At 37.0% G+C, this 14574-nt stretch overlaps 1 protein-coding gene across 1 annotated transcript in view; it reads left to right on the top strand.

Moving 5' to 3' along the window:
- The first annotated feature begins 1594 nt into the window (after positions 1–1594).
- Prrc1 (proline rich coiled-coil 1) overlaps positions 1595–14574 on the top strand; it is a 31459-nt gene continuing 18479 nt past the window's right edge. Inside the window, exons 1-5 of the mRNA XM_047556809.1 lie at positions 1595–1726; positions 6184–6306; positions 6942–7331; positions 8339–8499; positions 13060–13162. Coding sequence (XP_047412765.1) covers positions 6204–6306; positions 6942–7331; positions 8339–8499; positions 13060–13162 — 757 coding nt within the window. The 5' untranslated portion in view covers positions 1595–1726; positions 6184–6203. The remainder of the gene's footprint in view (positions 1727–6183; positions 6307–6941; positions 7332–8338; positions 8500–13059; positions 13163–14574) is intronic.

Genomic DNA, 14574 nt, shown 5'->3' with positions numbered 1-14574 from the left:
AATAAATAAATAAATGAATAAAAAGACCCTGGGGATGTGGCTCAGTGGTTAAGCACCACTGGGTTCAATCCCCAGTACCAAAAAAAGAAAAAAAAATTGTTTCTGTTACTTGCCAAGTTATTGATGGCAGATAATATTACTCCCATTTTACAGATGAAAATAAGGAGAACAAATGACCTGTATGAGGATACACAACTGCACAATTGGCCTATGAGCAGTCCCAGACCCAAATCAGGATTTCTGGTTTCAAATTCTTATTCCTTTCAATTCATTGATTTACTTAAAGTTTATTATTGGACCTTTAGGTGCAGTATATAAGGATAAAAATGTCAATCCATGCATGGTGGTGCAGGTCTATAATCCCAGTGGGCTGGGGAGGCTGAGGTAGGCAGATTAGGAGTTCAAAGCCAGCTTCAGCAACTTAGCAAGGCCCTAAGCAACTCAGTGAGACCCTGTCTCTAAATAAAATTTTAAAAAGTGCTGGGGATGTAGCTGAGTGATTAAGCGCCCCTGAATTCAATCCCCCATACCAAAAACAAACAAACAAACATAGAAAAAAAATCAATAATCTTTGTCTTCAAGTAGTATGAGTGAACAGTAATTGAGAACTGCAATAAAGTTCAAGAAAAAAGAGGTGCTATCTTGTGAGCAAGTAACGACAATTAATCAAGAAATCAAAAAAATTAAATTTGGTGCTACTAAAAGATATCATGGAAAGGGAGAAACTGAAGTCCCAGGAAATATTTCTAAATTTGAAAGTAGTCTTGGGGAAGAACCATAAAGGCATCCAAATAGCAGCAGAGGAGTGCTATGCTAGGATAGAGACGGTCATTGAATGAAGAGGGGATGTTCAGAATGTCCACCTGTTGCCATAGTTATGAGTCTTTTAAAATGGTTTGCCATCTTTTAATTTTTGTTTGGGAAGGGAATTGTCTAATTTAAGCTACTGCGAGTATCAGAAATAATAAAATTTGTTCAAGCAGTTTGTGTATATTTTCAAAGTAATCATTTTATAAGATGTGCATTTAATATAGACTTTAGTTAATTTGTAATTACATAACTTGTGCAGCTACGAAGTAAAAAAAAAAAACAAAAACCCTTTCTCTTGGGGTTTTCAACTGAAAAAAATAAGTGTAATACAGGTACTTGGGGGAAAAAAATCAGTACAGTAAATGACACGCTTCTCCAGAGGCCCTCCCGCCCCCAAATCCCTTTTTCCTATTGCTGCTAAGGATAAGTTCCCTCTATCTGGAGCAAGGGCCTGCCTGGAGATGGGGACTGGACTTGATGGCGCTGGCTGACTCAGCTCCATCCAGTGGACGGCTGTGGCACAGGTTGAGCCACGCATGGTAGCAAGGCTGCTGCTCGCGGTGTGGGGGCTGCGGAGCGGAAAGGCTAGACTTATTGGAGAAGGCTCCCACAGGGCGCAGGCAGAGCCAAGTCTGCTGTCCCGAGGACCTTTGCACCCTAGAGGAGGTCCAGCGTAGCTGTCCCGCCGGGTTCCGGCTAGCCCGGCGCGCCGGGCGGGGCGGGGCGGGGCGGGGCGGCGCGCGGCGACGTGGCAGCCGCAGGGGCGCGCGCCGCCGGGGGCCATCTTGGAGGCGGGGACGCGCAGAGGTGAGCGCCGCAGTGCATCTTCCTTGTGCTGTTCAGCTGTCGTCCTACACCTTGACCTTTTTATTCCTCACTTTGCGGCTGCTACACACGCGCTCGCTTGGGACCCCAGGTGAGTGACACCCCAGCAACGACGCGTGTGCATGGGGCGGTGGAGTGAGTTGCTGGCGCCAAAGCCGGACCCGGAGTCGCGCCCTTGGGAGGTGGGCGGGCCGCCGGCGCCGCAGGATGTGAGGGTCGTTTCCCAGCCCCCAGGATGCGCAGGTCTAGCGCCCCTGTGGGAACTTGAGGTGGGCAGCCGGCAGGGGTGCGCATCGCAAGAGGTCAGCCCCTGCAGCGGCTTGCACGGTGCATGCAGTTCGGGGGTCTCTTCCCAGACATTGCTCCTGTCCCAGACCGAGGCCGCAGCCTCTGGGCAGCTGACATCACCATCCAGAGTGGTGGCCACAGGGGAAAGACCGGCGGCTGGCGTCCTCGGACCTTAGCCCGTCCCAGCCTGGCCTGGAGACGTGGCAGAACCTGGGGGAAGGCCGCTGTCTCCTACAATAGGATTTCGGCCTTCGTGGCCTTGGAGAATTTGAGAGTTAACAAACAGGGACAGGCATTGGGAGAAAGCATATTTTTCTTGATGTTTCCCTGTAGGTGCATACCGCCGCTCCAGAGGGCCTTTGCACTCTCTCGACCCTTTGTTTGGTCTTGGAACCTGTTTCAGTCAAGTTTGTAGGATAGCCTGTTTCCAAGATTGGCAGAATTTATACACAGGGGAGTTTTTTTTTTTTTTTTTTTTTTAATCAAAAGTAGTTATTTTGAGAGACAGCATGGACATTTCTGCAATCGTGACACATTTTGACATTCCAGGCCTGTGCAGCCACTATTTAAGTCAGTGAACATTTAGGGCAGCCACTATTTAAGTCAGTGAACATTTAGGGGAGTTTATTTTAGGAACTGAGCTGAGAATACAAAAGAAACACAATTCTCTAGCGCTCACTGTCTGGTAGTAGAAGCAGTCATGTGGCACCAGTACATCAACAGCAATAATTTTTTTTAATGCTTTGAAGTTCATCACAGCTCCATTATTACATTGCTTTTCTTATAAGTAGTTATCCACTTTTTAAAAACAGAATATCAAGACCCAAGCAAATCAGAATAGCAGAATTCGGGCAGAGATGGAGGACTTAATTTTCTAAACCATTCCCATCATGTTGTCTTGCATATTGATATACTACTACTACTTTTTGTCCCCTAAAAGCTGTACCAACTGATGCTTCAGTGTTATTTTATCATAATAGTTTTTTTAGTACAAGATATGATATTAAAAATTTACCCCAGTATTCCCAGTACACCTCTTCTCAACTAGTAAGACTTTTAAAAAGTGAAAGAAATTTATTATTTATTCCATGCAGTGACTTTATATTCATTGTACCAATTCTTTTGCCAGTGCATTTGCTATTGTTAGGGATCGGCATTGTTTTAAAATACAACCTCCACTACTCATTGTAAGAATTCAGTTATGTTGTAGGAAGAGGAATGACTGATGAAAAAGTGATGAAAAATGGTAGGAAGAGATAAGACCCCTGGAGGGGTATTTCTGTCTCAGGTTACTAACCTTTGGAATATAGATATGGAATTAAAGGATTTACCTCCCTGGATCCCTGTCTTCCATTAGTGCCACAGATCTTTCCTCTTTGTCCACAACCAAACTTTGAAAGTGTTTTTCCTATTTGTCTCATCTCTCCCCCACCCTCAATCCTCAGTCCAATTCAAATTAGTTTCTATCCCAACTCTTTCCTTAGAATCAGCTCTCACAAGTTCATCGCTAATTTGCAAATCATGAACCTTTCAGATCGTATCTTTTTTGGCTTTGTGCTGCATTTAATACTGTTGTCCATTCCTGCCTTGAAACACTTGTCTTTTGGACACCACAGTCTCCTCATATTCTTCTTATCTTGCTGCCCATTTCATTTCCTGCATATTGGTTTGCTACCTGACTGAACAAGATTAAATCAAGTCACAGTCTCTTTTCTCTGAGATAATCTCATCTCAGAACCTGATTTTAGATTCTACCAGTACATTGATAACACCCACATTTATATGGTTTCTGCACTCCAGACCAACTCCATGTCCCTGTTTGAATGTGTCAAGGAGTTTGAATTGCGTGTCAATTGTGAATCCCAACCTTCTTCCTCCAAAGATAACATCAACTTTGACCTCTTACAGTGTTCCCTATCCAATTTTGCAAACTGTGCCTCTCACCCTGTCTCCATAGCCAGTCATTGAGTTTTATCATCTGCACATTTCATAAATCTATCTACTCTTATCCATCTCCATCATCATCTCCTTTGTCTAGGCCAGAGTTTCTCAACCTTCCACTACCAACATTTGGGACCAGATAATTTTTGTGGGTAGGTTGTATATTGAGAGATTTTTCACAGTATCTGTAGCCTTTACAAACTAAATACCAGCAGTACTCTTCTGGTGATGACAACCAAAAAATATCTGCGGAAGTTGCTAAGGAGATACTAGGGTAGGGCATGATCACCCCCTGCTTGTTATGAAAAAATCATTATTCTGTGTTACTAGCACCTCCTGTTTGAACTACTTCTGTGTCTCTCTGAGTAGTCTCTGCATTTGCTTTGTGAGATGACCCAGAGAAGGAATTTTTTCAGTGTATAAATAATGAATTGTCTGTAACTGGAATCAGTGTAAATGACCTTCATGGACAATTTACTTGGATAAACAGTGACACATATATACAATGGAATACTATTCAGCAATGAATAGAACCAACTATTGATACATGGCAACAGCTTGGAAGAATCTTAAAGGCATTATGCTGAGTGTAAAACAACCAATCTCAAAAGGTTACATGTTGTATGATTCTGCTTATATTTATGAAATGAGAAAGAGAACAGATGAGTAGTTGCCAGGGTTCATGTTTGGTGGGAGGATGTGAGAAATGAATAACATGAGGAAGTTTCTTTGGAGTGATGGAACAGTTCTGTATATTAATTGTGGGGGTGATGATATGAATCTGTGCATATGTGTGTGCATAAAAACAGGCAAAATTGAAATAAGGCCTATAGGTTAGTAAATAATGCTGTAGCCAATTTCCTGGTTTGATAATGTGTTTTAGTAACAGGATGCTGTTATTGAGAGAAACTGGTTTGGGGATAGTGAAGAACTCTACTATTTTTGCATCTTACTGTGAATTTAAAATTTCAAGGAAGTTAAAAGACAAATATGCTACCTCTAGCTTGAATGTTTTACAGTGACATTCTATTCTTAAAACAAAACAAAATAAAGCTTAGTTTCTTAACCTGTCTGATAGGGCCCAACAGAATCTTGGACCCTGCCTCTCTCTCCAGTTCTCATTCTTTTTTTTTTCCCTTGCCACATAGGTTTTCTTGAATGTGTTTTGCCTTTTTGGCCTTATCTTGTATTTAGACCTGCTGTATGGTCACTGTAAGCCACTTTTCATGTCCCCTTTCATTGCCCATTATAGTTCTGCTTATTCTTCAGATCTTAACTCTGTGACTTTGGGGGACCCTTTCCTGGCCTGCAAGTCAAACAACTATTTTCTTACCTCATAGCACATAATTCAGACTACACTAGTACATTGGTATTATTATAGAGTATAGGTATCATTGTATATTGGCATTATTGTTTGATTGTTTTTGCTTATCATTGTATTAGAGATACCAGTATAGTGCTTGGAAAGCAGTTGACTTTTGTTGAATATCTGTTATGTTAATAAAAGCATTAAAAACAAATTAGGCATATTTAGAGATTGGTTTTGTACTTGAGATGAACTTTAAGATTTGTGAAGGAAGTTTTACCATGTTTTATAATCCACTATCATCTGTTGGGAGTCTGCTCTCTAGTGGTGTTTTTTTCTGAAGTTAACATTTCTAAAACCTGAGACGTGTAATTTAGTTGTTACTAGGGGTCCTTTAAAATGTGAACTAGGGAAATGAGAAATTAATGCACTTATCAAGTTGAGCACTTTATGATTTTTTAAAATGTTAAGAGGTGTGGGAAGAGATTAATACATTTATCAAGTCAAGCACATTTAGAAATTTTTATGTTTAATGTTTAATTAATACATTTATCAAGTCAAGCACATTTAGAAATTTTTATGTTTAATGTTAATAGGGGCAGCCTAAATAGACAGCTTTATAAGGGAAGAGGATGGATTTCAAAGTTACATTTTGTTTTATTTTTATTTTAAATAAAATAGTGACTGGAATGTAGGCAGAACTCTCATATGCATTCATGTGGCAGAAATCAGGATAATGGTGGCAATTTGTATTTGAAATGTTGGTTAATTATATAGTTAACATAAAATTATTTTCTAATTATAAAGTATACATGGAGATATCACAGATTGTTTGCATATTAGATAATTTCATAGACCATGTTCTTAGGAACTTTGATAAGCCCTTCATTGGCAAAAGTTACATTGCAAATAGTAAAGGCAGACATTTGTCTTTTAATGATGACTGTATGCAAGCTTTAAAAATATAATTTTGGTTACTGTGTAAAATTCATTACTTTTTTATATTTTTGCAGCATACCATAATTGAAGAAAAATGATGGAAGAAAGTGGAATAGAGACAACACCTCCTGGGACTCCTCCACCGAATCCTGCAGGACTGGCTGCTGCCACCATGTCTTCTACCCCAGTTCCTTTAGGTGTGTGTGTTTCATACCTAGTGTGTTTTGAGGATAGTGAAGATACTGTTATCTTGTCTCAGTCAATTAAAAGAAGAATATCTATACTACACTTTCTCTACTGTTTGTCAGGATGAAAGGAAATAGCTTTTTAAACTTAAAAATGGAAAGAAATAGTCTTTATAGATATTTTTGAAAATACCAATGTTTTATTTTAGGTTGGCTTTTGTTCTTTTATATTCATATTGCCTACAAGTCATCTTTTTTACTATGACAAAAGTGTCCTAAAAAGCATGTATTTTATTTGTCTGGTGTTCTCTGTGATTTTTTGAGCTTTCTGTGTGTAGGTTTTCATCCACAAGCCAGGGATGAAAAATAGTTTTATTTTATTCAAAACACACCAAAAGAAGCAAGAAAACCAGATCTACTTATAAATAATGCCATAATTCATTTCAATATTGTTGCTGCTTTTAGTTAAGGGAGTTGACAGTCATTTGCACTCAATCTTATTTGTTGCATATCTGAAATTACACATTTTAATTCTTGGGATATGGTCTGTTAAATTAAAAAAATTTGCAAGACACTAATGAGAGTTTGATGAATAAATGAAAAGCATTTTCAGTTTTGTGATTTTTATCCTCTCCACTTTTTTCCAGCCGCATCCAGTTCTTTTTCTTCCCCTAATGTGTCTACGGTAGAGTCCTTGCCACCACACGTCTATCCCACTCCTCCACCAGCCCATCCTCCTGTGCAGCCTGCGGCACCACTACCTTTTGTGCCTCCTGCACCAGCGCCTTCGGTTCCACCACTTGGTACTTCTGGGCCACCTCCTGTTTCTCCATCAACTGCTGCTGCCTTCACCGGTCCTCCTTTACCCCACTTTCCACCTTCAACTTCTGCCCCAAGTGCTCTCTTACCTACACCTCCTTCGGGTCCTCCTATATCAGGATTTTCTGTTGGTACAACTTATGACATCACAAGGGGACATGCAGGAAGAGCTCCCCAGACACCTCTGATGCCGTCATTTTCTGCACCTCCAGTAACGGGTAATTTTCTCTTATTAATGCTTTGAAATACAAGGTTTTAGTAAACATTTTATTCTTTTTAAATTTGCAGCTTTATTGAGATATGGTTCATATAATCACTAGTTTTTGTTTGTTTATAAAATTTTGCATTCATTGCCGTAATCAGTTTTACAACCTTCTGTCACTAAAAAGAAACTTCATATCTATGACTAGTCACTCCCTGCTTTTCTGTAGTCCTCACAGCCTAGGCAACCATTGATCTTTTTTTCTATGGGTTTGTATATTCTGGGCATTTCATATAAATGGAATCATGTGATAAGTGGTCTTTCTGACTGGCACCAGTTTAGCTTCAGATATTTTCAAGGTTCCTACATTTTATAGCATGTATCTGTACTGTATTCTCTCATGGCTGAAAAATATAGCCAGTGTATTTTATTTATTCAATTCATCAGTTGATGTTAGGTTACTTCCATGTTTTGGCTATTTAGGTAATGCTGCTTTGAATGTTTGTGTTCAAGTTTGTGGGGACATGATCCTTGTCATCTCTGCCTGTTGTTTCTCATTTTAGGGAAAATAAGCAACATTGCTGTGATTTTTTTTTTTTTTTTTTTTTTTTTTTGTTATCCAACTGTGCTAACCTGCCTTTACAAATAAAACTTATTACAGAGTACAGGTATTATACCTTTGTGTTTATGTAAATTTTCTTTTTGTGTTAAAATGAAATATATGTACTGATTATTGTGTGTTTTTAATAATGGGCTTGGTACCTAATTGTTTTTGTGGATTAAGGAGATTAGAACTACAACTGTCTGTATCCAAGTGCTGAATGGGACAAATATTTTAGGATATTTGGTGTAAGCCTATGTAAAGGGAAAGAATTTTTTTGGAATTGCATAACTTAATCTTGAAATGCTTAAGTATATGGTTACGTTATTAAAATTATTTTGAGCTACTTATTTGCTTTGTCTTGTTACAGGGAGAAAGTTTCTGGAATAAATTAACATATTAAAATATTTGCTGTTGACTAGGTATTTTGCCAACTCCTATTACTCAGCAAGCCAGTCTGACATCTCTGGCACCGGAAACTGGAACCACATCAGCCATTACTTTTCCAGAGGAGCAAGAAGATCCTAGAATTAATAGAGGTCAAGATGAAGCATCTGCTGGTGGAATCTGGGGTTTTATTAAGGTAAGGAATATTTACTTATAAAATTATATTTAATTTTCTAATTATAAAACTGATAGGTGTTCATTAGAGAAATTTCTGAAGTACAAAGTGGCATAAGGAAAGAATAAAACTCTTGTCAGTTTTCTGTGGTTGCTGTCATCTTTTGTGCATATTTATGGAGATGTACCTATTTTGTTAATAAAAATCAAATGGATAGTGATGTGGGCATTTTTTGTTTTTTGTCTGTCTTTACCTACCTATTAACATCTTCTCATTCATAAAATATTCTTCAGAAGTGCATTTTTAATGTCTGTTTTACTATACATGCTATTGCATTTCCCATGTTTCATTTTACAGATCTGCTACTGACATTTTCTATTGTAATTATTAAAAATAATTTTAGTTCTGAAACAAATTATACAGATTTATCATATATAGCATGATGTTTTAAAATATGTAGGCATTATAGAGTGACTAAATTGAGTTAACTAACATTTGCTATTACTTCATATACCATTTTCTTATGAGCAAACTTGAAATCTATTCTGTGATTTTTCAAGAATAATACGTTGCTGTTAACTATAAGTCACCATGTTGTCAGTGATCTCTTCTAATTGTAATTCTTATTAATAAAACTATGATGAGCATTCTTTATGTAAATCTTTATGGGTATCTGTTTCAATTTCTGATGAATTTCCAAGTGGAATTTTTAAAATCATGTATTATAACAACATATACTGTGCAGTATTTCTCATTTGGCAGCACTAGCTGTAATTTTAAATAGAATATTTCTGATTTGATAGGCAAACAATTTTGAAACCTCATTTTAATTTGTATTTCTTTGCTACTGAATTTGAACATATTTTCTTGAGATTTTATGCCATTTGTAGTGTGTGTGTGTGTGTGTGTGTGTGTGTGTGTGTGAGAATTCTGTATTCATGTTGTTTACCCACTTTTAAATTGGAATAATTTTCTTCTCTTAATGAGTTTGTAAGAATTCTCAAGATTTGTGTGTGTGTGTGTATATGTGTGTGTGTGTGTGTGTGTGTGTGTATGTATGTGTGTGTGTGGTGCTGGGATCCAACCCAGGACTTCCTGCATGCCTGGCAAGCACTCTGCCTCTGAGCCATATCCTTAGCCCAGTAAGAATATTTTTTATATAATATCATATGTTGCAGTTTTCTTTATTTTAATCTTATTATCCTTTTTTGACACAAAAGTTCTAAAATTTTCAGAGGTCATTTCATTGAATTTCTTTTCAATATTACATTTTCTTTTTTTTATTATTATTATTGTATACAAATGGGATACATGTTGTTTCTCTATTTGTACATGGAGTCAAGGCATACCATTTGTGTAATCATACGTTTACATAGGGCAATGATGTTTGATTCATTATTTTTTTTCCCTTCCCCCCCACCCCTCCCACCCCTCTTTTCCCTCTATACAGTCCTTCTTTCCTTCATTCTTACCACACTCCTTATCCCTAACCCCAAACCTAACCCTAACGTTCCTGGATAGGCAGAATTAATATTGTCAAAATGGCCATACTACCTAAAGTGCTATATAGATTCATTGCAATTCCAATTAAAATCCCAATGATGTACCTTGCAGAAATAGAGCAAGCAATTATGAAATTCATCTGGAAGAATAAAAAACCTAGAATAGCTAAAGCAATCCTCAGTAGCAAGAGCGAAGCAGAGGGTATCGCAATACCAGATCTTCAACTCTACTACAAAGCAATAGTATCAAAAAACGGCATGGTATTGGTACCAAAATAGACAGGTAGATCAATGGTACAGAATAGAGGACACGGACACAAACCCAAATAAATACAATTTTCTCATACTAGACAAAGGGGCCAAAAATATGCAATGGAGAAAAGATAGCCTCTTCAACAAATAGTGCTGGGAAAACTGGAAAACCATATGCAACAGAATGAAATTAAACCCCCATCTCTCACCCTACACAAAACTCAACTCAAAATGGATCAAGGACCTCGGAATCAGACCAGAGACCCTGCATCTTATAGAAGAAAAAGTAGGTCCAGAGCTTCAACTTGTTGGCTTAGGATCAGACTTCCTTAACAGAACTCCCATAGCACAAGAAATAAAAGCAAGAATCAACAACCGGGATTGATTCAAACTAAAAAGCTTTCTCTCAGCAAAGGAAACTATCAGCAATGTGAAGAGAGAGCCTACAGAGTGGGAGAATATCTTTGCCACTCAATATTACGTTTTCATGCTAAAAATAAATGACGTTTTCTTACTGTAATATATGGTAAATGTTTTTCTGCAGTATCTTCTAAATCTTTTATCATTTCATTTTTTACGTTTAACAGTTTACTATACTATATGAGGTAGAGCTCAGTTATTTTCCAGCTACTTAATGGACTGTTTGAACCTCATGTCCCCAGTGACTTGAAATGTCACTTTATTTTAGTTATTGAGTTATATGTTAATGTCAGCTTCTGAACTCTGTTCTACTGCCCTCTGCTTTTCTTTTCAGTAGAAGCATACTGTTTATTTTTTTCCTACATGAATATTAATAGTAGCCATCTTAAACATCCACTGTATTCATCTACTGTATGTTGTTTTAACAAAATACCCATTGCTGGGTACTTTACAAGGAAAACGGGTTTATTTAGCTTATAGTTTTGGAAGCTGAAAGTCCATGATTCAGTGGTTCCATCTGTTCAACCTCTGGTGAAGACCTTCATCATAACACAGCAGAGTAATACACGTAGAGGGGGCTGAGCCAATGGAATGGCCTTGCTTTATAACAACCTGTTCTCACAGGAACTAACCCACTTTATGAGACCAGTATCAATCCCTTGTGAGGCAGAGCTGCCCTGACCTAATCACCTCCTAGGCCCCAATTCCTAGAGGTTTTACCATTTCCTTTCCATTGCACTGGGGACCAAGTTTCTAGCACATGAACCTTTGGAAGACAAATCACTCCAAATCATAGCATCTACCAACTGCTGAATGGATTGAGAAATTGTGTATCCATACAATGGAACACTCCTCAGTGATTGGATTCTTCCAATAACAGATGAATTTCAAAAGCATTTTGTTAAGTGAAAATAAAGCCCTATTTTATTTCATATATGACATCCTAAATAGGACAAAACAATAGAAAGAAATTAATACAGTAGTTGACAGAGGCTAGGGTAGGGGCAGGGGTCCCAATAAGATGATATATATAAGAGGATCTCGCACAATAATAAATAACATAGTTTTAATTTAACTCTCAGCTCATTTATTATACTAGTATGTGCTGAAAGCCTGCTGTGTGCTGAGGTGGGCATGGGGAGCATTCAGTGACGCATAAGATAGAGCAGTTAAAGTCAGTATTCAGTTGCATAAGCTTGCTCATTTGCTTCAAATATTTTGTCTTGTCTGTGCTCAGTGAGACAAAGCATTCATTCATTCATTCAAGTCTTTCCCGCTTATTTTTATCAATGAATTTTGGAATCATTCTGCCAAATTTCTCCCAATATTCTGAAGACTTATTTACAATTTCATTACATATATTAAATATTTTTAAATTGGTAAGTGGTTAAATGAAATTTTGCATTATTTGAGCTTCATATTTTAAGGATATGGTGTTTTTATAAGCTTATTTTTTAAAAAGTATTTTGTAATTTTAAAGTTTTCTTTGTACATAGACTAGCTTTTTTACCCCTTGCTAAGAGGGTGTCTCTTTCCACTTCTAATATCCAGCTTAGCGCTCCAGGGCTTGGGATAGTAATAGCTATGCTGTTCCTAGCATGCAGCTGGTAGGTAGTCTTAAATTTTGGTCTCAGGAGCTCATCTTGTCTGGAGTCACCTTAGTTTAATGGTAGGTTGGAAGAAGGGGCATCTGGCTTGTTACTCACATGCCATCTCAGGAGGCCCTGCTTCCTCAGGTGCTTTCATTCTTGGAGGAGCAGAAGGCAGGAACACTCAGTGTGGTTCCTCTGTCAAACAGTGTGGTTCTGAGGTTCCAGAGGAAGAGGTCTGGCTGAGAAGAAAATGGGAATAAACAAAATGAGAAACTGGAAGTAGGAAAAAAGGAAACTTTAGAAGCACATAGCCAAATGTTACATATTAAGGTAATAGGGAGCCATTCTGGGGGATGCAGATGAAAAGTATTTTTTTACTTTTTTTGTTTATTAGGAAACACAATATGGATATATATAGACCTCTGATTCCAGTTTGTATTTGAGAACCTAGGATGTTTCACCTAATATTTTAGATAAATAAGTAGAGACGAAGTATATAAATATATTTATAAATGAAGTGTGCGTAGGATATCGTGTATGCTATTATGCTATTCAAAGTGTGGCCTGCAGATTGCTGCTGGTCTACACACTGCTATGGATCTGTGATGCAATGGGAAGAGAACTTGAGAGGACCATTTAGACACATAATAACAATTTGACCTTGCTCTGGCCTCATTTTTTAATATTTTACAAAACATACTGGTCTGAGATGCATTGGAAACTTAAAAATTTTCCTTATAGTCACAAAGATCATGGTAGTAGTCTTTGCTTAGAGTGAGTATCTATGAATTTATATACTAATTTGTTTTATGCAGGGGGTGGCTGGAAATCCTATGGTGAAATCTGTGCTTGATAAGACAAAACATTCAGTAGAAAGCATGATTACAACGCTGGACCCTGGCATGGCTCCATATATCAGTATGTACTTAAGTTAAACACGTGTCTGCCATGTTTTAAAGTGTGCATGAATGTCAACCACTAATTGTAATTCTCAAGTTCATTTCCATCGGTCATGTAATCAGTGGAAATTCCTCTTATAGTCTTGTATTAAGCAGCCAATCCTAGCTTTAGTGTTATTAATTCATCCTTTTCTTAGTCACCATTAAATAAGTTTTGAAAACTCTGCAGAATGGACTTTGGAGCAGTAAAAATAATATGAATTATTAGTATTATTACTGATTTACTTGTAAATATGGGTTAGTATGCTTTATACTAATTTGCTTTATTCACTGTTGACATTTGGTCAACATTTAGTAAGATTCACTATGATGCTTTTGTTCATACTTGGTTTGGGGATTTTTCCAGTTATTTTAGTTAAATGTATTCATACTTAACTCAGGAATAATATTTTTAGAGAATGCTAATCTAGTTATTAATAATAAATGTTTACTAGGTGTGTTGGGAGAACTATTTTAAACTCCTTTGAGCTCCTATCATCAAGAATCCTTCAGATAGTTGGCATGGAGATACTGTCAGTTATTTAGCTTTTCATGTTCAGTATGTAAAAGAAAATATCATCACTTACCTAGGTCAGTGACCAATTATTAGTAATACTGTAGAAAATCTTTGGTAAGCCAGAGCTGTGTTACAGATACTTGAACAGAGATTTGGGGTTTTTTGTTTTGTTTATATCTTATATATTATTTAACTGGTTATTTTTAGTTATACCTGACAGTAGAATCTATTTTTATATAATTATACAAGCATGGAATATATCTTATTCTAACTAGGACCCTATTCTTGGTGGATGTACACGATGGTAAGATTCACTATGATATATTCATATATGTACATAGGAAAATTATTTTTAATGTTAATATAAAACCAAAAGTGTTCATAGTTCTTAACTCTGTTGCTAGTTCACTGTCTAGTACATGTCAGTGGACAAGACCTAGCAATGATTAAATACCATTTATTGAAAGCTTATTCTGCCTGGTACTAATTCTCCTAAGAGCTAGGTGAGGAACTTGAGTTCAAAGAGTGTAAGTTATCATCCTGGATCACATAACTTGGTGGAGCTAGAGCAAATCCAAATTTGGTTTTTTACATTTTAGCCACTTTGCAACCCTTGAAGATGAAAATTGAATAAAAAATTAGATCAATTAAATTGTTCTTTGTTTCTAACAGTCCAAGAATTGAGAATTTGACTCTACTATATATATATTTGGTTTTGTATGTTCATAATAACATTATTATGTTTGACATACTTAATGTATCATATATATTCTTTCCTTTTGAAGTACATAATTGAATGAAGGACAGAAATGTTGGAGCTTTTGCTATTTTAATGGATGTACTCTGTGTTAGACTGTGAAAGCAATTCTTTAATC

This window comes from Sciurus carolinensis, chromosome 6 (assembly GCF_902686445.1).
Source record: "Sciurus carolinensis chromosome 6, mSciCar1.2, whole genome shotgun sequence".
Lineage (NCBI taxonomy): Eukaryota > Metazoa > Chordata > Mammalia > Rodentia > Sciuridae > Sciurus > Sciurus carolinensis.
The sequence above is the reverse complement of the archived record's forward strand: the minus strand, read 5'-3'. Positions and strand labels throughout refer to the sequence as shown.